Source organism: Dendropsophus ebraccatus, chromosome 13 (assembly GCF_027789765.1).
Source record: "Dendropsophus ebraccatus isolate aDenEbr1 chromosome 13, aDenEbr1.pat, whole genome shotgun sequence".
NCBI lineage: Eukaryota > Metazoa > Chordata > Amphibia > Anura > Hylidae > Dendropsophus > Dendropsophus ebraccatus.
Window position 1 is genome coordinate 82,994,092 of NC_091466.1, and position 25,272 is coordinate 83,019,363.

The window sequence follows — 25,272 nt, forward strand, 5'->3', positions numbered from 1 at the left end:
AGTACCACTTCCCTCAGTGTCTGTATGTATATACACTGCACAGTACCACTTCCCTCAGTGTCTGTATGTATATACACTGCACAGTACCACTTCCCTCAGTGTCTGTATGTATATACACTGCACAGTACCACTTCCCTCAGTGTGTGTGTATGTATACAATGCACAGTACCACTTCCCTCAGTGTCTGTATGTATACACTGCACAGTACCACTTCCCTCAGTGTCTGTATGTATATACACTGCACAGTACCACTTCCCTCAGTGTCTGTATGTATATACACTGCACAGTACCACTTCCCTCAGTGTCTGTATGTATATACACTGCACAGTACCACTTCCCTCAGTGTCTGTATGTATATACACTGCACAGTACCACTTCCCTCAGTGTGTGTGTATGTATACAATGCACAGTACCACTTCCCATATACATTGCCACAGGGGCTATATGTCATCGGCTGCTGGGGGCTATATATATATATAATCATTGCCGGTAAGATGGCAGCTCGCGGCCTCTGCACACAGTAAGTCCCATGTAACATAACATTAATTTTACATGTTTTAAAATGTTGGCGACCAAATATTCTATTTGGCGCCTAAATTTTTCAGGTTAGGAGCCAATGGCTCCCAGGTAAATTTTTTAGTCTGGAGCCCTGTATATGCACAATATCCGCAGCACTCGTAGTAAATAATCCCAGAGTGGGTGCACACCGCGTACCCCGATCCAGGTGTACTCCAATATAAACTGAAAAATGCGACAGCACTCCGGAAATCCAAAAAATGTGAAAATGTATTAACACTCCATGCAAAAATACAGCGACGTTTCTGACTGCACACCGCAGTCTTTTTCACTACCAGTGCAGGTATAAATACGTGATACAATCAGGTGATCTGACGTGAAAAATAATCAACAGGTGTGCTAAGAGTGACACATTATTATATATATCAAAGATTGTGTAAGTCATCATCCAAACACAATCATCATATATATGAAATTTGTTACTTAGTGTATGGTGTATATGTGCATCAAACAAATATATGTTACATAGTGTATACATGGTGTATATGTGCATCAAACAAATATGTTACATAGTGTATACATGGTGTATATGTGCATCAAACAAATATATGTTACATAGTGTATACATGGTGTATATGTGCATCAAACAAATATATGTTACATAGTGTATACATGGTGTATATGTGCATCAAACAAATATATGTTACATAGTGTATACATGGTGTATATGTGCATCAAACAAATATGTTACATAGTGTATACATGGTGTATATGTGCATCAAACAAATATATGTTACATAGTGTATACATGGTGTATATGTGCATCAAACAAATATATGTTACATAGTGTATACATGGTGTATATGGGCATCAAACAAATATATGTTACATAGTGTATACATGGTGTATATGTGCATCAAACAAATATATGTTACATAGTGTATACATGGTGTATATGTGCATCAAACAAATATATGTTACATAGTGTATACATGGTGTATATGTGCATCAAACAAATATGTTACATAGTGTATACATGGTGTATATGGGCATCAAACAAATATATGTTATATAGTGTATACATGGTGTATATGGGCATCAAACAAATACATGTTACATAGTGTATACATGGTGTATATGGGCATCAAACAAATATATGTTACATAGTGTATACATGGGGTATATGTGCATCAAATATATGTTACATAGTGTATACATGGTGTATATGGGCATCAGACAAATATGTTACATAGTGTATACATGGTGTATATGTGCATCAAACAAATATATGTTACATAGTGTATACATGGTGTATATGGGCATCAAACAAATATATGTTACATAGTGTATACATGGTGTATATGGGCATCAAACAAATATATCTTACATAGTGTATACATGGTGTATATGGGCATCAAATATATGTTACATAGTGTATACATGGTGTATATGGGCATCAAACAAATATATGTTACATAGTGTATACATGGTGTATATGGGCATCAAACAAATATATGTTACATAGTGTATACATGGTGTATATGGGCATCAAACAAATATATGTTACATAGTGTATACATGGTGTATATGGGCATCAAATATATGTTACATAGTGTATACATGGTGTATATGGGCATCAAACAAATATATGTTACATAGTGTATACATGGTGTATATGGGCATCAAACAAATATGTTACATAGTGTATACATGGTGTATATGTGCAAACAAATATATGTTACATAGTGTATACATGGTGTATATGTGCATCAAACAAATCTATGTTATATAGTGTATACATGGGGTATATGTGCATCAAACAAATATGTGTTACATAGTGTATACATGGTGTATATGTGCATCAAACAAATGTGTTACATAGTGTATACATGGTGTATATGGGCATCAAACAATATGTTACATAGTGTATACATGGTGTATATGGGCATCAAACAAATATATGTTACATAGTGTATACATGGTGTATATGGGCATCAAACAAATACATGTTACATAGTGTATACATGGTGTATATGGGCATCAAACAAATATATGTTACATAGTGTATACATGGGGTATATGTGCATCAAACAAATATATGTTACATAGTGTATACATGCATCAAATATATGTTACATAGTGTATACATGGTGTATATGGGCATCAAACAAATATATGTTACATAGTGTATACATGGTGTATATGTGCATCAAATATATGTTACATAGTGTATACATGGTGTATATGGGCATCAAACAATATGTTACATAGTGTATACATGGTGTATATGGGCATCAAACAATATGTTACATAGTGTATACATGGTGTATATGGGCATCAAACAAATATATGTTACATAGTGTATACATGGTGTATATGTGCATCAAACAAATATATGTTACATAGTGTATACATGGTGTATATGGGCATCAAACAAATATATGTTACATAGTGTATACATGGTGTATATGGGCATCAAACAAATATATGTTACATAGTGTATACATGGTGTATATGGGCATCAAATATATGTTACATAGTGTATACATGGTGTATATGTGCATCAAATATATGTTACATAGTGTATACATGGTGTATATGGGCATCAAACAATATGTTACATAGTGTATACATGGTGTATATGGGCATCAAACAATATGTTACATAGTGTATACATGGTGTATATGGGCATCAAACAAATATATGTTACATAGTGTATACATGGTGTATATGTGCATCAAACAAATATATGTTACATAGTGTATACATGGTGTATGTGTGCATCAAACAAATATATGTTACATAGTGTATACATGGTGTATATGGGCATCAAACAAATATATGTTACATAGTGTATACATGGTGTATATGGGCATCAAACAAATATATGTTACATAGTGTATACATGGTGTATATGTGCATCAAATATATGTTACATAGTGTATACATGGTGTATATGGGCATCAAACAATATGTTACATAGTGAATACATGGTGTATATGGGCATCAAACAAATATATGTTACATAGTGTATACATGGTGTATATGGGCATCAAACAAATATATGTTACATAGTGTATACATGGTGTATATGGGCATCAAACAAATATATGTTACATAGTGTATGCATGGTGTATATGTGCATCAAACAAATATGTTACATAGTGTATACATGGTGTATATGGGCATCAAACAAATATATGTTACATAGTGTATACATGGTGTATATGGGCATCAAATATATGTTACATAGTGTATACATGGTGTATATGGGCATCAAACAATATGTTACATAGTGTATACATGGTGTAACATATATTTGTTTGATGCCCATATACACCATGTATACACTATGTAACATATTTGTTTGATGCCCATATACACCATGTATACACTATGTAACATATATTTGATGCCCATATACACCATGTATACACTATGTAACATATTTGTTTGATGCCCATATACACCATGTATACACTATGTAACATATATTTGTTTGATGCACATATACACCATGTATACACTATATAACATATATTTGTTTGATGCCCATATACACCATGTATACACTATGTAACATATATTTGTTTGATGCCCATATACACCATGTATACACTATGTAACATATATTTGTTTGATGCCCATATACACCATGTATACACTATGTAACATATATTTGTTTGATGCCCATATACACCATGTATACACTATGTAACATATATTTGTTTGATGCCCATATACACCATGTATACACTATGTAACATATTTGTTTGATGCCCATATACACCATGTATACACTATGTAACATATATTTGTTTGATGCACACATACACCATGTATACACTATGTAACATATATTTGTTTGATGCCCATATACACCATGTATACACTATGTAACATATATTTGATGCCCATATACACCATGTATACACTATGTAACATATATTTGTTTGATGCCCATATACACCATGTATACACTATGTAACATATTTGTTTGATGCCCATATACACCATGTATACACTATGTAACACATATTTGTTTGCACATATACACCATGTATACACTATGTAACATATTTGTTTGATGCCCATATACACCATGTATACACTATATAACATATATTTGTTTGATGCCCATATACACCATGTATACACTATGTAACATATTTGTTTGATGCACATATACACCATGTATACACTATGTAACATATATTTGATGCCCATATACACCATGTATACACTATGTAACATAGATTTGTTTGATGCCCATATACACCATGTATACACTATGTAACATATATTTGTTTGATGCCCATATACACCATGTATACACTATGTAACACATATTGTTTGATGCACATATACACCATGTATACACTATATAACATATATTTGTTTGATGCCCATATACACCATGTATACACTATGTAACATATATTTGTTTGATGCCCATATACACCATGTATACACTATGTAACATATATTTGTTTGATGCCCATATACACCATGTATACACTATGTAACATATTTTTGATGCCCATATACACCATGTATACACTATGTAACATATATTTGTTTGATGCACATATACCCCATGTATACACTATATAACATATATTTGTTTGATGCCCATATACACCATGTATACACTATGTAACACATTTGTTTGATGCCCATATACACCATGTATACACTATGTAACATATTTGTTTGATGCCCATATACACCATGTATACACTATGTAACATATATTTGTTTGATGCCCATATACACCATGTATACATTATGTAACATATATTTGTTTGATGCCCATATACACCATGTATACACTATGTAACATATATTTGTTTGATGCACATATACACCATGTATACACTATGTAACATATATTTGTTTGATGCCCATATACACCATGTATACACTATGTAACATATATTTGATGCCCATATACACCATGTATACACTATGTAACATATATTTGTTTGATGCACATATACACCATGTATACACTATATAACATATATTTGTTTGATGCCCATATACACCATGTATACACTATGTAACATATATTTGTTTGATGCCCATATACACCATGTATACACTATGTAACATATATTTGTTTGATGCCCATATACACCATGTATACACTATGTAACATATATTTGTTTGATGCCCATATACACCATGTATACACTATGTAACATATATTTGTTTGATGCCCATATACACCATGTATACACTATGTAACATATTTGTTTGATGCCCATATACACCATGTATACACTATGTAACATATATTTGTTTGATGCACACATACACCATGTATACACTATGTAACATATATTTGTTTGATGCACATATACACCATGTATACACTATGTAACATATATTTGATGCCCACATACACCATGTATACACTATGTAACATATATTTGTTTGATGCCCATATACACCATGTATACACTATGTAACATATATTTGATGCCCATATACACCATGTATACACTATGTAACATATATTTGTTTGATGCACATATACCCCATGTATACACTATGTAACATATATTTGTTTGATGCCCATATACACCATGTATACACTATGTAACATATATTTGTTTGATGCACATATACCCCATGTATACACTATGTAACATATATTTGTTTGATGCACATATACCCCATGTATACACTATGTAACATATATTTGTTTGATGCACATATACCCCATGTATACACTATGTAACATATATTTGTTTGATGCCCATATACACCATGTATACACTATGTAACATATATTTGTTTGATGCACATATACCCCATGTATACACTATGTAACATATATTTGTTTGATGCACATATACACCATGTATACACTATGTAACATATATTTGTTTGATGCCCATATACACCATGTATACACTATGTAACATATATTTGATGCCCATATACACCATGTATACACTATGTAACATATATTTGTTTGATGCCCATATACACCATGTATACACTATGTAACATATATTTGATGCCCATATACACCATGTATACACTATGTAACATATTTGTTTGATGCCCATATACACCATGTATACACTATGTAACATATATTTGTTTGATGCACACATACACCATGTATACACTATGTAACATATATTTGTTTGATGCCCATATACACCATGTATACACTATGTAACATATATTTGATGCCATATACACCATGTATACACTATGTAACATATATTTGTTTGATGCCCATATACACCATGTATACACTATGTAACATATTTGTTTGATGCCCATATACACCATGTATACACTATGTAACACATATTTGTTTGCACATATACACCATGTATACACTATGTAACATATTTGTTTGATGCCCATATACACCATGTATACACTATATAACATATATTTGTTTGATGCCCATATACACCATGTATACACTATGTAACATATTTGTTTGATGCACATATACACCATGTATACACTATGTAACATATATTTGATGCCCATATACACCATGTATACACTATGTAACATAGATTTGTTTGATGCCCATATACACCATGTATACACTATGTAACATATATTTGTTTGATGCCCATATACACCATGTATACACTATGTAACACATATTGTTTGATGCACATATACACCATGTATACACTATATAACATATATTTGTTTGATGCCCATATACACCATGTATACACTATGTAACATATATTTGTTTGATGCCCATATACACCATGTATACACTATGTAACATATATTTGATGCCCATATACACCATGTATACACTATGTAACATATATTTGTTTGATGCACATATACCCCATGTATACACTATATAACATATATTTGTTTGATGCCCATATACACCATGTATACACTATGTAACATATATTTGTTTGATGCCCATATACACCATGTATACACTATGTAACATATATTTGTTTGATGCCCATATACACCATGTATACACTATGTAACATATATTTGTTTGATGCACATATACACCATGTATACACTATGTAACATATATTTGTTTGATGCCCATATACACCATGTATACACTATATAACATATATTTGTTTGATGCCCATATACACCATGTATACACTATATAACATATATTTGTTTGATGCCCATATACACCATGTATACACTATGTAACATATATTTGTTTGATGCCCATATACACCATGTATACACTATGTAACATATTTGTTTGATGCACATATACACCATGTATACACTATGTAACATATATTTGTTTGATGCACATATACACCATGTATACACTATGTAACATATATTTGTTTGATGCCCATATACACCATGTATACACTATGTAACATATATTTGTTTGATGCCCATATACACCATGTATACACTATGTAACATATTTGTTTGATGCCCATATACACCATGTATACACTATGTAACATATATTTGTTTGATGCCCATATACACCATGTATACACTATGTAACATATTTGTTTGATGCCCATATACACCATGTATACACTATGTAACATATTTGTTTGATGCCCATATACACCATGTATACACTATGTAACATATTTGTTTGATGCCCATATACACCATGTATTCACTATGTAACATATTGTTTGATGCCCATATACACCATGTATACACTATATAACATATATTTGATGCACATATACACCATGTATACACTATGTAACATATATTTGTTTGATGCCCATATACACCATGTATACACTATGTAACATATATTTGTTTGATGCCCATATACACCATGTATACACTATGTAACATATATTTGTTTGATGCCCATATACACCATGTATACACTATGTAACATATATTTGTTTGATGCCCATATACACCATGTATACACTATGTAACATATATTTGTTTGATGCCCATATACACCATGTATACACTATGTAACATATTTGTTTGATGCCCATATACACCATGTATACACTATGTAACATATATTTGATGCACATATACACCATGTATACACTATATAACATATATTTGTTTGATGCCCATATACACCATGTATACACTATGTAACATATTTGTTTGATGCCCATATACACCATGTATACACTATGTAACATATATTTGTTTGATGCCCATATACACCATGTATACACTATGTAACATATATTTGATGCCCATATACACCATGTATACACTATGTAACATATATTTGTTTGATGCCCATATACACCATGTATACACTATGTAACATATATTTGTTTGATGCCCATATACACCATGTATACACTATGTAACATATTGTTTGATGCCCATATACACCATGTATACACTATGTAACATATTTGTTTGATGCCCATATACACCATGTATACACTATGTAACATATATTTGTTTGATGCCCATATACACCATGTATACACTATGTAACACATATTGTTTGATGCCCATATACACCATGTATACACTATGTAACATATTTGTTTGATGCCCATATACACCATGTATACACTATGTAACATATATTTGTTTGATGCACATATACACCATGTATACACTATATAACATATATTTGTTTGATGCCCATATACACCATGTATACACTATGTAACATATATTTGTTTGATGCCCATATACACCATGTATACACTATGTAACATATATTTGTTTGATGCCCATATACACCATGTATACACTATGTAACATATATTTGTTTGATGCACATATACACCATGTATACACTATGTAACATATATTTGTTTGATGCCCATATACACCATGTATACACTATGTAACATATATTTGTTTGATGCCCATATACACCATGTATACACTATGTAACATATATTTGTTTGATGCACATATACACCATGTATACACTATGTAACATATATTTGTTTGATGCCCATATACACCATGTATACACTATGTAACATATATTTGTTTGATGCCCATATACACCATGTATACACTATGTAACATATTTGTTTGATGCCCATATACACCATGTATACACTATATAACATATATTTGTTTGATGCACATATACACCATGTATACACTATGTAACATATATTTGTTTGATGCACATATACACCATGTATACACTATATAACATATATTTGTTTGATGCCCATATACACCATGTATACACTATGTAACATATATTTGTTTGATGCACATATACACCATACACTAAGTAACAAATTTCATATATATGATGATTGTGTTTGGATGATGACTTACACAATCTTTGATATATATAATAATGTGTCACTCTTAGCACACCTGTTGATTATTTTTCACGTCAGATCACCTGATTGTATCACATATTTATACCTGCACTGGTAGTGAAAAAGACTGCGGTGTGCAGTCAGAAACGTCGCTGTATTTTTGCATGGAGTGTTAATACATTTTCACATTTTTTGGATTTCCGGAGTGCTGTCGCATTTTTGAGTTATATATATTATATATATATATATATATATATATATATATAATATATATATATATATATATATATATATATATACACACTTACTGTCTGGGGACCATATATATGTATGCTCTCTGTGACTGTGTATATATATGTATATGCTCTCTGTGACTGTATATATATGTATATGCTCTCTGTGACTGTACATATATGTACGCTCTCTGTGAATATATATATGTATGCTCTCTGTGACTATATATATATGTATGCTCTCTGTGACTGTATATATATGTATATGCTCTGTGACTATATATATATGTATATGCTCTCTGTGACTGTATATATATGTATATGCTCTCTGTGACTATATATATATATATATATATATATATATATATATGTATGCTCTCTGTGACTGTATATATATATATATATATATATATATATATATATTATATATATATATGCTCTGTGACTATATATATATATATATATGTATATGCTATCTGTGACTATATATATATATATACCGTATTTTTCGCTTTATAGGACGCACCTTTTGATAAGACGCACCCCTGATTTTAGGGGAGAAAAATAGAAAAAAAAATATTTTGCTCATTGTCACAGTTTGGAGATAGCATATAATGCCCACATAGTAGCCAATCCCCCATAAAGTGCCCCACATAGTAGCCAGTGCCCCCCATAGTAGCCAGTGCCCCCCATAGTAGCCAATCCCCCCATAGTAGAGAGTGCCCCTCATAGTAGCCAGTGCCCCTCATAGTAGCCAATCCCCTCATAGTAGCCAATCCCCCCATAGTAGCCAATCCCCCCATAGTAGCCAATCCCCTCATAGTAGCCAATCCCCCCATAGTAGCCAATCCCCTCATAGTAGCCAGTGCCCCTCATAGTAGCCAGTGCCCCTCATAGTAGCCAGTGCCCCCATAGTAGCCAGTGCCCCCATAGTAGCCAGTGACCCCCATAGTAGCCAATCCCCCCATAGTAGCCAGTGCCCCTCATAGTAGCCAATCCCCCCATAGTAGCCAATCCCCCCATAGTAGCCAGTGCCCCTCATAGTAGCCAATCCCCTCATAGTAGCCAATCCCCCCATAGTAGCCAATCCCCTCATAGTAGCCAATCCCCCCATAGTAGCCAGTGCCCCACATAGTAGCCAGTGCCCCTCATAGTAGCCAGTGACCCCCATAGTAGACAGTGACCCCCATAGTAGCCAGTGCCCCACATAGTAGCCAGTGCCCCCCATAGTAGCCAATCCCCCCATAGTAGCCAGTGCCCCTCATAGTAGCCAATCCCCTCATAGTAGCCAGTGCCCCTCATAGTAGCCAGTGCCCCTCATAGTAGCCAGTGCCCCTCATAGTAGCCAGTGCCCCTCATAGTAGCCAGTGCCCCTCATAGTAGCCAGTGCCCCACATAGTAGCCAGTGCCCCCCATAGTAGCCAATCCCCTCATAGTAGCCAGTGCCCCTCATAGTAGCCAATCCCCTCATAGTAGCCAGTGCCCCTCATAGTAGCCAGTGCCCCTCATAGTAGCCAGTGACCCCCATAGTAGACAGTGACCCCCATAGTATCCAATCCCCCCATAGTAGCCAGTGACCCCCATAGTAGCCAGTGACCCCCTTAGTACCCTGTGCCCCCCATAGCAGCCATTTTCCCCCCTAAAACAACAAACCAGTAACTCACCTGTCCGGCGGCCCCAGCAGCTCCTGTCTCCCGTCGGCCGTGCGCACTTCCGACATCCTCCGGGCACAGGCAGCGGGGTACAGAGACGCTGCCTGTGCCGGAAGTGTCCTGCAACCTCTATCATGAATGATAGAGGCTGCAGAACACATCCAGGACACAGGCAGTCTCTGTACCCCGCTGCCTGTGCCCGGAGGATGTCGGAAGTGCGCACGGCCGACGGGAGACAGGAGCTGCTGGGGCCGCCGGACAGGTGAGTTCCGGGACCACCTCCGCCCGCTCGCTCAGCTGACAGCCGATCAGGAGCCCAGGAAAGTGCTGCTCATTGCACTTTCCCGGGCTTCTGATCAGCTCAGCTGAGCGGCGATGGAGGGGCAGGCTGGGCGGGCGGAGGGGATCGCTCAGAGCCGCTCACTATGCATATGCATAGTGAGCGACAATACAGGGGGCGGGCGGGACGGCTTCCATGCGGTGCTCTGCACTGCTTGGGAGCCGTCTTCGCTTTATAAGACGCACTTAGATTTTCCTCCCACTTTGGGAGGAAAAAAAGTGCGTCTTATAAAGCGAAAAATACGGTATGTATATGCTCTCTGTGACTGTATATATATATGTATATGCTCTCTGTGACTATATATATATATGTACATGCTCTCTGTGACTGTATATATATGTATATGCTCTGTGACTATATATATGTATATGCTCTCTGTGACTGTATATATATGTATATGCTCTCTGTGACTATATATATATGTATGCTCTCTGTGACTGTATATATATGTATATGCTCTGTGACTATATATATGTATATGCTCTCTGTGACTGTATATATATGTATATGCTCTCTGACTATATATATATATATATATATGTATATGCTCTCTGTGACTGTATATATATATATATGTATATGCTCTCTGTGACTGTATATATATATATATATATATGTATATGCTCTCTGTGACTGTATATATATATATATATGTATATGCTCTCTGTGACTGTATATATATGTATATGCTCTCTGTGACTGTATATATATATGCTCTGTGACTATATATATGTATGCTCTCTGTGACTGTATATATATATGTATATGTATGCTCTCTGTGACTGTATATATATGTATATGCTCTCTGTGACTATATATATATATGTATATGCTCTCTGTGACTGTATATATATGTATATGCTCTCTGTGACTGTATATATATGTATATGCTCTCTGTGACTGTATATATATGTATATGCTCTCTGTGACTGTATATATATGTATATGCTCTGTGACTGTATATATATGTACATGCTCTCTGTGACTATATATATATATGCTCTGTGACTGTATATATATGTATATGCTCTCTGTGACTGTATATATATGTATATGCTCTCTGTGACTATATATATATATGTACATGCTCTCTGTGACTGTATATATATGTATATGCTCTCTGTGACTATATATATATATATGTACATGCTCTCTGTGACTGTATATATATGTATATGCTCTGTGACTATATATATGTATATGCTCTCTGTGACTGTATATATATGTATATGCTCTCTGACTATATATATATATATGTATATGCTCTCTGTGACTGTATATATATATATATATATATATATGTATATGCTCTCTGTGACTGTATATATATATATATGTATATGCTCTCTGTGACTGTATATATATATATATATGTATATGCTCTCTGTGACTGTATATATATGTACATGCTCTCTGTGACTGTATATATATGTATATGCTCTCTGTGACTATATATATATATGTACATGCTCTCTGTGACTGTATATATATGTATATGCTCTGTGACTGTATATATATGTATATGCTCTCTGACTATATATATATATATGTATATGCTCTCTGTGACTGTATATATATGTATATGCTCTCTGTGACTATATATATATGTATATGCTCTCTGTGACTATATATATATGTATGCTCTCTGTGACTGTATATATATGTATATGCTCTCTGACTATATATATATATGTATATGCTCTCTGTGACTGTATATATATGTATATGCTCTCTGTGACTATATATATATGTATGCTCTCTGTGACTGTATATATATGTATATGCTCTCTGTGACTATATATATATATGTACATGCTCTCTGTGACTGTATATATATGTATATGCTCTGTGACTATATATATGTATATGCTCTCTGTGACTGTATATATATGTATATGCTCTCTGTGACTATATATATATGTATATGCTCTCTGTGACTGTATATATATGTATATGCTCTCTGTGACTATATATATGTATATGCTCTCTGTGACTGTATATATATGTATATGCTCTCTGACTATATATATATATATATGTATATGCTCTCTGTGACTGTATATATATATATATATATGTATATGCTCTCTGTGACTGTATATATATATATATGTATATGCTCTCTGTGACTGTATATATATGTATATGCTCTCTGTGACTGTATATATATGTATATGCTCTGTGACTATATATATATATATATATGTATGCTCTCTGTGACTGTATATATATGTATATGCTCTCTGTGACTATATATATATATGTACATGCTCTCTGTGACTGTATATATATGTATATGCTCTCTGTGACTGTATATATATGTATATGCTCTCTGTGACTATATATATATATATATATGTATGCTCTCTGTGACTGTATATATATGTATATGCTCTCTGTGACTATATATATGTACATGCTCTCTGTGACTGTATATATATGTATATGCTCTCTGTGACTATATATATATATGTACATGCTCTCTGTGACTGTATATATATGTATATGCTCTCTGTGACTGTATATATATGTATATGCTCTCTGACTATATATATATATATATATATATATATGTATATGCTCTCTGTGACTATATATATATATATATATATATATATGTATATGCTCTCTGTGACTATATATATATGTATGCTCTCTGTGACTGTATATATATGTATATGCTCTCTGTGACTATATATATATATGTACATGCTCTCTGTGACTGTATATATATGTATATGCTCTGTGACTATATATATGTATATGCTCTCTGTGACTGTATATATATGTATATGCTCTCTGACTATATATATATATATGTATATGCTCTCTGTGACTGTATATATATATATATATGTATATGCTCTCTGTGACTGTATATATATATATATGTATATGCTCTCTGTGACTGTATATATATGTATATGCTCTCTGTGACTGTATATATATGTATATGCTCTGTGACTATATATATATATATATATGTATGCTCTCTGTGACTGTATATATATGTATATGCTCTCTGTGACTATATATATGTACATGCTCTCTGTGACTGTATATATATGTATATGCTCTCTGTGACTGTATATATATGTATATGCTCTCTGTGACTGTATATATATATGTATATGCTCTCTGTGACTATATATATATATATATATATATATATATATATATATATGTATGCTCTCTGACTGTATATAGACATATGTATGTTGCTGTATACAGTGAGCATGCGGTCAGAGCGGCAGCCTGGATATAGCGTACACTTGCAGTCATATATAGCAGCTCTGGCTCCTGTATACAGACTCCTCTTGGCTGCAGTAGATTACAGGGGCTGGGTGCGAGAGTCTGCAGCCAGTGTATGACAGGAGGTTGGTACCCTGCAGAGGGTCACGGACACTCACGTTGAGGTGCGGCGGCTCGGCCAGGAGCTGCTGGTATCTCTGGAGCAGCTGCTGTAAGGCGCTGTGCTTCTGGATGATTCCCTGGTACTGGAAGCCCAACCGATGCTGCTCGTGCTGCTGCCAGTGTGCTGCCGCCTCCTGCAGCGTCCTCAGCCTCTGCGCCTGCTCCGGATCCTCCGTCAGGTTCATGCCCGGCTAGAGGAAAGATAGCAGAGAGGTAAGCACTGCACCCTGCCCGTCCCATACAGCCCAGGGACGCTGCAGTACCGCCTGTCACCACACACACACGGGGGCAGAGTTACCGTGGCATCCTGTGCAGGGGGCGGGGCCATATCCACTGGGGGTGGCTCCTGGCTAGGTGGGGGTGGAGCATGTCCTGCAGATACTGGGGGGGCGCTCTGAGCAGGATCGGGGGTCTCCGTCAGATGCTTCTTAGATTTCTGCTGGAGACTCAGCAGGTGCTGCTTATAGTAATACTGCTGCTGTTCCTGCAACACCAAGAGCCAGAGGGGATTACAGCCCGCCCCCGGGGTATATAACAGCCCGCCCCCGGGGTATATAACAGCCCGCCCCCGGGGTATATAACAGCCCGCCCCCGGGGTATATAACAGCCCGCCCCCGGGGTATATAACAGCCCGCCCCCCGGGGTATATAACAGCCCGCCCCCGGGGTATATAACAGCCCGCCCCCGGGGTATATAACAGCCCGCCCCCGGGGTATATAACCCCCCCCCACGCCCCCGGGGTATATAACCCCCCCCCACGCCCCCGGGGTATATAACCCCCCCCCCCGCCCCCGGGGTATATAACAGCCCGCCCCCGGGGTATATAACCGCCCGCCCCGGGGTATATAACCCCCCGCCCCCGGGGTATATAACCCCACCCCCGCCCCCGGGGTATATAACCCCCCCGCCCCCCTCCCCGGGGTATATAACCCCCCCCCGCCCCTGGGATATATAACCCCCACGATATATAACCCCCCCCCGCCCCCCTCCCCGGGGTATATAACCCCCCCCAGCCCCCCCGGGGTATATAAACCCCCCCCGGGGTATATAACCCCCCCCCCAGGATATATAACCCCCCCCCCTCCCCGGGGTATATAACCCCCCCTCCCCGGGGTATATAACCCCACCGCCCCCGGGATATATAACCGACCCCCCCCCCCCCCCCGGATATATAAGCCAGCCCCCCTCCCCAGGATATATAACCCCCGCCCCCCTCATTCTCCCCTCAGTACTCCCCCTCATTCTCTCCCCTCAGTACTCCCCCTCCCCCTCATTCTCTCCCCTCAGTACTCCCCCTCATTCTCTCCCCACAGTACTCCCCCTCCCCCTCATTCTCTCCCCACAGTACTCCCCCTCCCCCTCATTCTCTCCCCTCAGTACTCCCCCTCCCCGTGTCCCCTCAGTACTCCCCCTCCCCCTCTTTCTCCCCTCAGTACTCCCCCTCCCCCTCATTCTCTCCCCTCAGTACTCCCCCTCCCCCTCATTCTCCCCTCAGTACTCCCCCTCATTCTCTCCCCTCAGTACTCCCCCTCCCGTGTCCCCTCAGTACTCCCCCTCCCCCTCATTCTCTCCCCTCAGTACTCCCCCTCCCCCTCATTCTCCCCTCATTCTCTCCCCTCAGTACTCCCCCTCCCCGTGTCCCCTCAGTACTCCCCCTCCCCCTCATTCTCTCCCCTCAGTACTCCCCCTCTCCCCTCAGTACTCCCCCTCTCCCCTCAGTACTCCCCCTCTCCCCTCAGTACTCCCCCTCCCCCCTCAGTACTCCCCCTCCCCCCTCAGTACTCCCCCTCCCCCCTCAGTACTCCCCCTCCCCCTCAGTACTCCCCCTCCCCCTCTCCCCTCAGTACTCCCCCTCTCCCCTCAGTACTCCCCCTCCCCCCTCAGTACTCCCCCTCCCCCCTCAGTACTCCCCCTCCCCCTCAGTACTCTCCCCTCCCCCTCTCCCCTCAGTACTCCCCCTCCCCCTCAGTACTCCCCCTCCCCCCCATTCTCTCCCCTCAGTACTCCCCCTCCCCCCCATTCTCTCCCCTCAGTACTCCCCCTCCCCCCCATTCTCTCCCCTCAGTACTCCCCCTCCCCCCCATTCTCTCCCCTCAGTACTCCCCTCCCCCCCATTCTCTCCCCTCAGTACTCCCCCTCCCCCCATTCTCTCCCCTCAGTACTCCCCCTCCCCCCATTCTCTCCCCTCAGTACTCCCCCTCCCCCCCATTCTCTCCCCTCAGTACTCCCCCTCCCCCCCATTCTCTCCCCTCAGTACTCCCCTCCCCCCCATTCTCTCCCCTCAGTACTCCCCCTCCCCCCCATTCTCTCCCCTCAGTACTCCCCCTCCCCCCCCATTCTCTCCCCTCAGTACTCCCCCTCCCCCCCATTCTCTCCCCTCAGTACTCCCCCTCCCCCCCATTCTCTCCCCTCAGTACTCCCCCTCCCCCCCATTCTCTCCCCTCAGTACTCCCCCTCCCCCCCATTCTCTCCCCTCAGTACTCCCCCTCCCCCCATTCTCTCCCCTCAGTACTCCCCCTCCCCCCCATTCTCTCCCCTCAGTACTCCCCCTCATTCTCCCCCTCCCCTCAGTACTCCCCCTCTCCCCCATTCTCTCCCCTCAATACTCCCCCTCCCCCCCCATTCTCTCCCCTCAGTACTCCCCCTCCCGCCCATTCTCTCCCCTCAATACTCCCCCTCCCCCCCATTCTCTCCCCTCAGTACTCCCCCTCCCCCTCTCCCCTCAGTACTCCCCCTCCCCCCTCAGTACTCCCCCTCCCCCTCAGTACTCCCCCTCCCCCTCTCCCCTCAGTACTCCCCCTCCCCCCTCAGTACTCCCCCTCCCCCTCAGTACTCCCCCTCCCCCTCAGTACTCCCCCTCTCCCCTCAGTACTCCCCCTCCCCCCTCAGTACTCCCCCTCCCCCTCTCCCCTCAGTACTCCCCCTCCCCCCTCAGTACTCCCCCTCCCCCTCAGTACTCCCCCTCCCCCTCAGTACTCCCCCTCCCCCTCCCCCCTCAGTACTCCCCCTCCCCCCCATTCTCTCCCCTCAGTACTCCCCCTCTCCCCTCAGTACTCCCCCTCTCCCCCCCCCCCCCCCCCCCCATTCTCTCCCCTCAGTACTCCCCCTCCCCCCCATTCTCTCCCCTCAGTACTCCCCCTCTCCCCTCAGTACTCCCCCTCTCCCCCCCCCCCCCCCCATTCTCCCCCCTCAGTACTCCCCCTCCCCCCCATTCTCCCCCCTCAGTACTCCCCCTCCCCCCCCATTCTCCCCCCTCCTCTCAGTACTCCCCCTCCCCTCAGTACTCCCCCTCTCCCCTCAGTACTCCCCCCCCCATTCTCCCCCCTCAGTACTCCCCCTCCCCCCCATTCTCCCCCCTCAGTACTCCCCCTCCCCCCCATTCTCCCCCCTCAGTACTCCCCCTCCCCCCCATTCTCCCCCCTCAGTACTCCCCCTCCCCCCCATTCTCCCCCCTCAGTACTCCCCCTCCCCCCATTCTCCCCCCTCAGTACTCCCCCTCCCCCCCATTCTCCCCCCTCAGTACTCCCCCTCTCCCCCATTCTCTCCCCTCAGTACTCCCCCTCCCCCCCATTCTCTCCCCTCTGTACTCCCCCTCCCCCTCTCCCCTCTGTACTCCCCCTCCCCCTCTCCCCTCTGTACTCCCCCTCCCCCCTCTGTACTCCCCCTCCCCCCTCTGTACTCCCCCTCCCCCTCTCCCCTCTGTACTCCCCCTCCCCCTCTCCCCTCTGTACTCCCCCTCCCCCCTCTGTACTCCCCCTCCCCCTCTCCCCTCTGTACTCCCCCTCCCCCTCTCCCCTCTGTACTCCCCCTCCCCCTCTCCCCTCTGTACTCCCCCTCCCCCCCATTCTCTCCCCTCAGTACTCCCCCTCCCCCCTCAGTACTCCCCCTCTCCCCTCAGTACTCCCCCTCCCCCTCAGTACTCCCCCTCCCCCTCTCCCCTCAGTACTCCCCCTCCCCCCTCAGTACTCCCCCTCCCCCCTCAGTACTCCCCTCCCCCCTCAGTACTCTCCCCCTCCCCCTCAGTACTCCCCCTCCCCCTCCCCCCTCAGTACTCCCCTCCCCCTCCCCCCCTCAGTACTCCCCCTCCCCCCTCAGTACTCCCCCTCCCCCTCAGTACTCCCCCCTCCCCCTCCCCCCTCAGTACTCCCCCTCCCCCTCCCCCCTCCCCCTCCCCCTCCCCCCTCAGTACTCCCCCTCCCCCCCATTCTCTCCCCTCAGTACTCCCCCTCTCCCCTCAGTACTCCCCCTCTCCCCCCCCCTCCCCCCCATTCTCTCCCCTCAGTACTCCCCCTCCCCCCCATTCTCTCCCCTCAGTACTCCCCCTCCCCCCCATTCTCTCCCCTCAGTACTCCCCCTCTCCCCCCCCTCCCCCCCATTCTCCCCCCTCAGTACTCCCCCTCCCCCCCATTCTCCCCCCTCAGTACTCCCCCTCCCCCCCATTCTCCCCCCTCCTCTCAGTACTCCCCCTCTCCCCTCAGTACTCCCCCCCCCCATTCTCCCCCCTCAGTACTCCCCCTCCCCCCCATTCTCCCCCCTCAGTACTCCCCCTCCCCGGTGCTCGCCCCTCCCCCTCCCCCCTCAGTACTCCCCCTCCCCCTCCCCCTCTCCCTCCCCCTCTCCCCTCAGTACTCCCCCTCTCCCTCCCCCTCCCCCCCTCAGTACTCCCCCTCCCCCCATTCTCTCCCCTCAGTACTCCCCCTCCCCCCCTCAGTACTCCCCCTCCCCCCCATTCTCTCCCCCTCCCCCCCCATTCTCTCCCCTCAGTACTCCCCCTCCCCCCCTCAGTACTCCCCCTCCCCCTCATTCTCCCCCCCTCAGTACTCCCCCTCCCCCTCATTCTCCCCCCTCAGTACTCCCCCTCTCCCTCCCCCTCTCCCCTCAGTACTCCCCCTCTCCCTCCCCCTCCCCCCCTCAGTACTCCCCCTCCCCCCCATTCTCTCCCCTCAGTACTCCCCCTCCCCCCCTCAGTACTCCCCCTCCCCCCCCCTCAGTACTCCCCCTCCCCCCCCTCAGTACTCCCCCTCCCCCTCATTCTCCCCCCTCAGTACTCCCCCTCTCCCCTCAGTACTCCCCCCCCCATTCTCTCCCCTCAGTACTCCCCCCCCTCAGTACTCCCCCTCCCCCCTCAGTACTCCCCCTCCCCCTCTCCCCTCAGTACTCCCCCTCTCCCTCCCCCTCATTCTCCCCCTCCCCGGTGCTCGCCCCTCCCCCTCGGTACCTCCAGGCTGCCGCTGTTCCTCTCCGGTTGCACGTCCTCTGCGGGGGGCGGTGGAGGCGGCGGCTGTTCGGCCGGTGCGGGGGGCGGCGGGGGCTGCTCGGGCTCGGGGGGCGGCGGGGGTTGCTGGTAGTCGGGGGGCGGCACGGAGTGTCCGTACGGTGGAGGAGGGAAGGGGTAGGCGGCGGCGGGCGGCCGCGGGGGGGCATAGTAGTGTCGCGGAGGGGGAGCGGAGGCCACCGGGGCTCCCGCGGGCAGCACAGACTCGAGCTGGCGCTGGTGCATCCGCTGGAGCTGCTCGAGCTGGGCCAGGTGCTGGTCCCGGAGACTCTGGAAAGCCGGGACCGGAGGGGGGGCTGCGGGGGTCGGGGGAGCGGGAGAGCCGCCATAACGGGGAGGCCAACCCGGGAACATGACGGCGCTGGGAAGCGAGCGCACACCGGAGCGGACGTGACGTCTCACCGGCGCATGCGCACTCAGCTGCTTCCAGGGTGCGAGTAGGCCGCGAGCCGGGGAAACTACAGACTAGTGACTGCGCATGCCCACACACTGGAGGAAGCCCCTCCTCCTCCTCCAGCGCTAGCACGTGACCGCTGCGGCGCTCCGCCCTCTGCCGGAGATACAGGAGAATGATGAGAGGATGCGGCTGCTATGGGAACTGCAAAGTCTGTGGTTGCTATGGGGATGCGGCTGCTGTGGAGGCGGCGGAGTCTGTGGTTGCTATGGGGATGCGGCTGCTGTGGAGGCAGCGGAGTCTGGTTGCTATGGGGATGCGGTTGCTGTGGAGGCAGCGGAGTCTGGTTGCTATGGGGATGTTGTTGCTGTGGAGGCAGCGGAGTCTGGTTGCTATGGGGATGCGGCTGCTGTGGAGGCAGCGGAGTCTGGTTGCTATGGGGATGTGGTTGCTGTGGAGGCAGCGGAGTCTGGTTGCTATGGGGATGCGGCTGCTGTGGAGGCAGCGGAGGCTGGTTGCTATGGGGATGTGGTGACTGTGGAGGCAGCGGAGTCTGGTTGCTATGGGGATGCGGTTGCTATGGGGATGTAGTTGCTGTGGGAACTGCGAAGTCTGTGGTTGCTATGGGGATGTGGTTGCTGTGGAGGCAGCGGAGGCTGGTTGCTATGGGGATGCGGCTGCTATGGGAACTGCGGAGTCTGGTTGCTATGGGGATGCGGCTGCTGTGGAGGCGGCGGAGTCTGTGGTTGCTATGGGGATGCGGCTGCTGTGGAGGCAGCGGAGGCTGGTTGCTATGGGGATGTGGTTGCTGTGGAGGCAGCGGAGTCTGGTTGCTATGGGGATGTGGTTGCTGTGGAGGCAGCGGAGTCTGGTTGCTATGGGGATGTTGTTGCTGTGGAGGCAGCAGAGGCTGGTTGCTATGGGGATGTGGTTGCTGTGGAGGCAGCGGAGTCTGGTTACTATGGGGATGTGGTTGCTGTGGAGGCAGCGGAGTCTGGTTGCTATGGGGATGCGGCTGCTGTGGAGGCAGCGGAGTCTGGTTGCTATGGGGATGCGGCTGCTGTGGAGGCAGCGGAGGCTGGTTGCTATGGGGATGTGGTTGCTGTGGAGGCAGCGGAGTCTGGTTGCTATGGGGATGCGGTTGCTGTGGAGGCAGCGGAGGCTGGTTGCTATGGGGATGTAGTTGCTGTGGGAACTGCGGAGTCTGTGGTTGCTATGGGGATGTGGTTGCTGTGGAGGCAGCGGAGTCTGGTTGCTATGGGGATGTGGTTGCTGTGGAGGCAGCGGAGTCTGGTTGCTATGGGGATGCGGTTGCTGTGGAGGCAGCGGAGTCTGGTCGCTATGGGGATGCGGTTGCTGTGGAGGCAGCGGAGTCTGGTCGCTATGGGGATGTGGTTGCTGTGGAGGCAGCGGAGTCTGGTTGCTATGGGGATGCGGTTGCTGTGGAGGCAGCGGAGTCTGGTTGTTATGGGGATGCAGTTGCTGTGGAGGGAGCGGAGTCTGGTTGCTATGGGGATGTGGTTGCTGTGGAGGCAGCGGAGTCTGGTTGCTATGGGGATGCGGTTGCTGTGGAGGCAGCGGAGGCTGGTTGCTATGGGGATGCGGTTGCTGTGGAAGCAGCGGAGTCTGGTTGCTATGGGGATGCGGTTGCTGTGGAGGCAGCGGAGGCTGGTTGCTATGGGGATGCGGTTGCTGTGGAAGCAGCGGAGTCTGGTTGCTATGGGGATGTGGTTGCTGTGGAGGCAGCGGAGTCTGGTTGCTATGGGGATGCGGTTGCTGTGGAGGCAGCGGAGTCTGGTTGCTATGAAGAATTTGTTGCAGTTGCTGTGGAGGCAGCGGAGGCTGGTTGCTATGGGGATGTGGTTGCTGTGGAGGCAGCGGAGTCTGGTTGCTATGGGAATGCAGTTGCTGTGGAGGCGGTGGAGTCTGGTTGCTATGGGAATGCAGTTGCTGTGGAGGCGGCGGAGTCTGGTTGCTATGGGGATGCGGCTGCTGTGGAGGCAGCAGAGTCTGGTTGCTATGGGGATGTTGTTGCTGTGGAGGCAGCGGAGGCTGGTTGCTATGGGGATGCGGCTGCTGTGGAGGCAGCGGAGTCTGGTTGCTATGGGGATGCGGTTGCTGTGGAGGCAGCGGAGTCTGGTTGCTATGCGGATGCGGTTGTTGTGGAGGCAGCGGAGTCTGGTTGCTATGGGGATGTGGTTGCTCTGGAGGCAGCGGAGTCTGGTTGCTATGGGGATGCGGTTGCTGTGGAGGCAGCGGAGTCTGGTTGCTATGGGGATGTGGTTGCTGTGGAGGCAGCGGAGTCTGGTTGCTATGCGGATGCGGTTGCTCTGGAGGCAGCGGAGTCTGGTTGCTATGGGGATGTGGTTGCTGTGGAGGCAGCGGAGTCTGGTTGCTATGGGGATGTGGTTGCTGTGGAAGCAGCGGAGTCTGGTTGCTATGGGGATGTGGTTGCTGTGGAGGCAGCGGAGTCTGTGGTTGCTATGGGGATGCGGTTGCTGTGGAGGCAGCGGAGTCTGGTCGCTATGGGGATGCGGTTGCTGTGGAGGCAGCGGAGTCTGGTCATTATGGGGATGTGGTTACCGTGGAGGCAGTGGAGTCTGGTTACTATGGGGATGCGGTTGCTGTGGAGGCAGCGGAGTCTGGTTGTTATGGGGATGCAGTTGCTGTGGAGGGAGCGGAGTCTGGTTGCTATGGGGATGTGGTTGCTGTGGAGGCAGCGGAGTCTGGTTGCTATGGGGATGCGGTTGCTGTGGAAGCAGCGGAGTCTGGTTGCTATGGGGATGTGGTTGCTGTGGGACAGCGGAGTCTGGTTGCTATGGGGATGCGGTTGCTGTGGAGGCAGCGGAGTCTGGTTGCTATGAAGAATTTATTGCAGTTGCTGTGGAGGCAGCGGAGGCTGGTTGCTATGGGGATGTGGTTGCTGTGGAGGCAGCGGAGTCTGGTTGCTATGGGGATGCGGTTGCTGTGGAGGCAGCGGAGTCTGGTTGCTATGGGGATGTGGTTGCTGTGGAGGCAGCGGAGTCTGGTTGCTATGGGAATGCAGTTGCTGTGGAGGCGGCGGAGTCTGGTTGCTATGGGAATGCAGTTGCTGTGGAGGCGGCGGAGTCTGGTTGCTATGGGGATGCGGCTGCTGTGGAGGCAGCGGAGTCTGGTTGCTATGGGGATGCGGTTGCTGTGGAGGCAGCGGAGTCTGGTTGCTATGGGGATGTGGTTGCTGTGGAGGCAGCGGAGGCTGGTTGCTATGGGGATGCGGCTGCTGTGGAGGCGGCGGAGTCTGGTTGCTATGGGAATGCAGGTGCTGTGGAGGCGGCGGAGTCTGGTTGCTATGGCTGTAATCCCGTGCACAGGAACCATCCGGCGCTACCTGAGAAGCACGAGGGTGAGTCCCGCGGTCTCCCCGCCGCCATTACACAGCGGCAGGGCCTTCCCCGCCACAACTGCTGTGCCCTCCAGTGCCCCGGGGGCTTCCACCAGTGGAGGTGTATCCTCAACATCGGCTGCCTGCTGCTTCCCGTGCCCGCAGGGCACACATCAGACAAGCGTCTCACCGCCACGCCAAGTGCCCACGTGTTGTCCCGCAGAGCTGCAGCCGCCATTGTCAGGTGCCATAACGCCTGTACGCTCATCGGCTGAGCCACACGTCCCTGCTTCAGGGCATAGAGGCTGTTCTGCCCCAGAGACTCTCTCCCCCTCCTCACTAGTGCAGCGTGACCCCCTGGCTACACTGTCCCGTTCCACAGCGGAACCCACTACACCTGCTGCAATGGGGGACGACATGAGGGAGCTCAAACAGCAAATGGCTGCCATGCCCACAAAGGAGGACATGGAGAGATATGTGCAGAGCCTTCAATCTACTCTCTGCCAACCTTTCTCAACTAACTGACCGGGTGCAAAGGATAGAGGAGGACGTTGTTACCATATCAGCCCCCCAGTCTGCCCAACAAGTCATACAATCAGACCAACAGACCACACTGGCTCAGCATACCCAGCAGATTCACTCCCTTTTCAACTTAGTGGATGATCAGGAAAATCGCAATCGCCGCAATAACGTACGCCTCAGAGGTATTCCTGAAACAGTGGACACCCCAACACTGCTTCCTAAGCTACAGTCATTCTTTAATGCCATATTGGAACGCCCGGCTGACAATGTAATAGCAATAAACCGAGCACAACGGGCGCTTGGTCCCCGCAACCCTGATGCAA

At 45.6% G+C, this 25,272-nt stretch overlaps 2 protein-coding genes across 3 annotated transcripts in view; one reads left to right on the forward strand and one right to left on the reverse strand.

Annotated features, from left to right (window-relative positions):
• Positions 1-21,159, reverse strand: part of YLPM1 (YLP motif containing 1) — a 94,370-nt gene extending 73,211 nt beyond the window's left edge. Inside the window, exons 1-3 of one of the 2 annotated variants that reach the window (XM_069951169.1) lie at positions 20,616-21,159; positions 15,696-15,881; positions 15,394-15,588 (exon numbers count right to left, since the gene is read on the reverse strand). In XM_069951169.1, the coding sequence (XP_069807270.1) occupies positions 15,394-15,588; positions 15,696-15,881; positions 20,616-21,026 (792 nt within the window). In that variant the 5' untranslated portion in view covers positions 21,027-21,159. The remainder of the gene's footprint in view (positions 1-15,393; positions 15,589-15,695; positions 15,882-20,615) is intronic. The other variant, XM_069951170.1, reaches the window with a different exon arrangement.
• Positions 21,025-24,702, forward strand: LOC138770608 (spidroin-1-like). Its single transcript, XM_069949710.1, has 3 exons — positions 21,025-21,062; positions 22,223-23,622; positions 23,870-24,702. Exons 1-3 carry the CDS (start codon positions 21,025-21,027, stop codon positions 24,700-24,702), a joined length of 2,271 nt encoding a protein of 756 aa, XP_069805811.1.
• Positions 24,703-25,272: the final 570 nt, after the last annotated feature.

Excerpts from the sequence above, each read along its gene's own strand:
- LOC138770608 (XM_069949710.1), top strand. The coding sequence starts at position 21,025 with ATGACGGCGCTGGGAAGCGAGCGCACACCGGAGCGGAC. Across the intron at positions 21,063-22,222 it reads GAGCGCACACCGGAGCGGAC|CGGAGGCTGGTTGCTATGGG; the intron begins GTGACGTCTCAC and ends CTGTGGAGGCAG. Across the intron at positions 23,623-23,869 it reads GTTGCTGTGGAGGCAGCGGA|CGGAGTCTGGTTGCTATGGG; the intron begins GTCTGGTCATTA and ends GCTGTGGGACAG.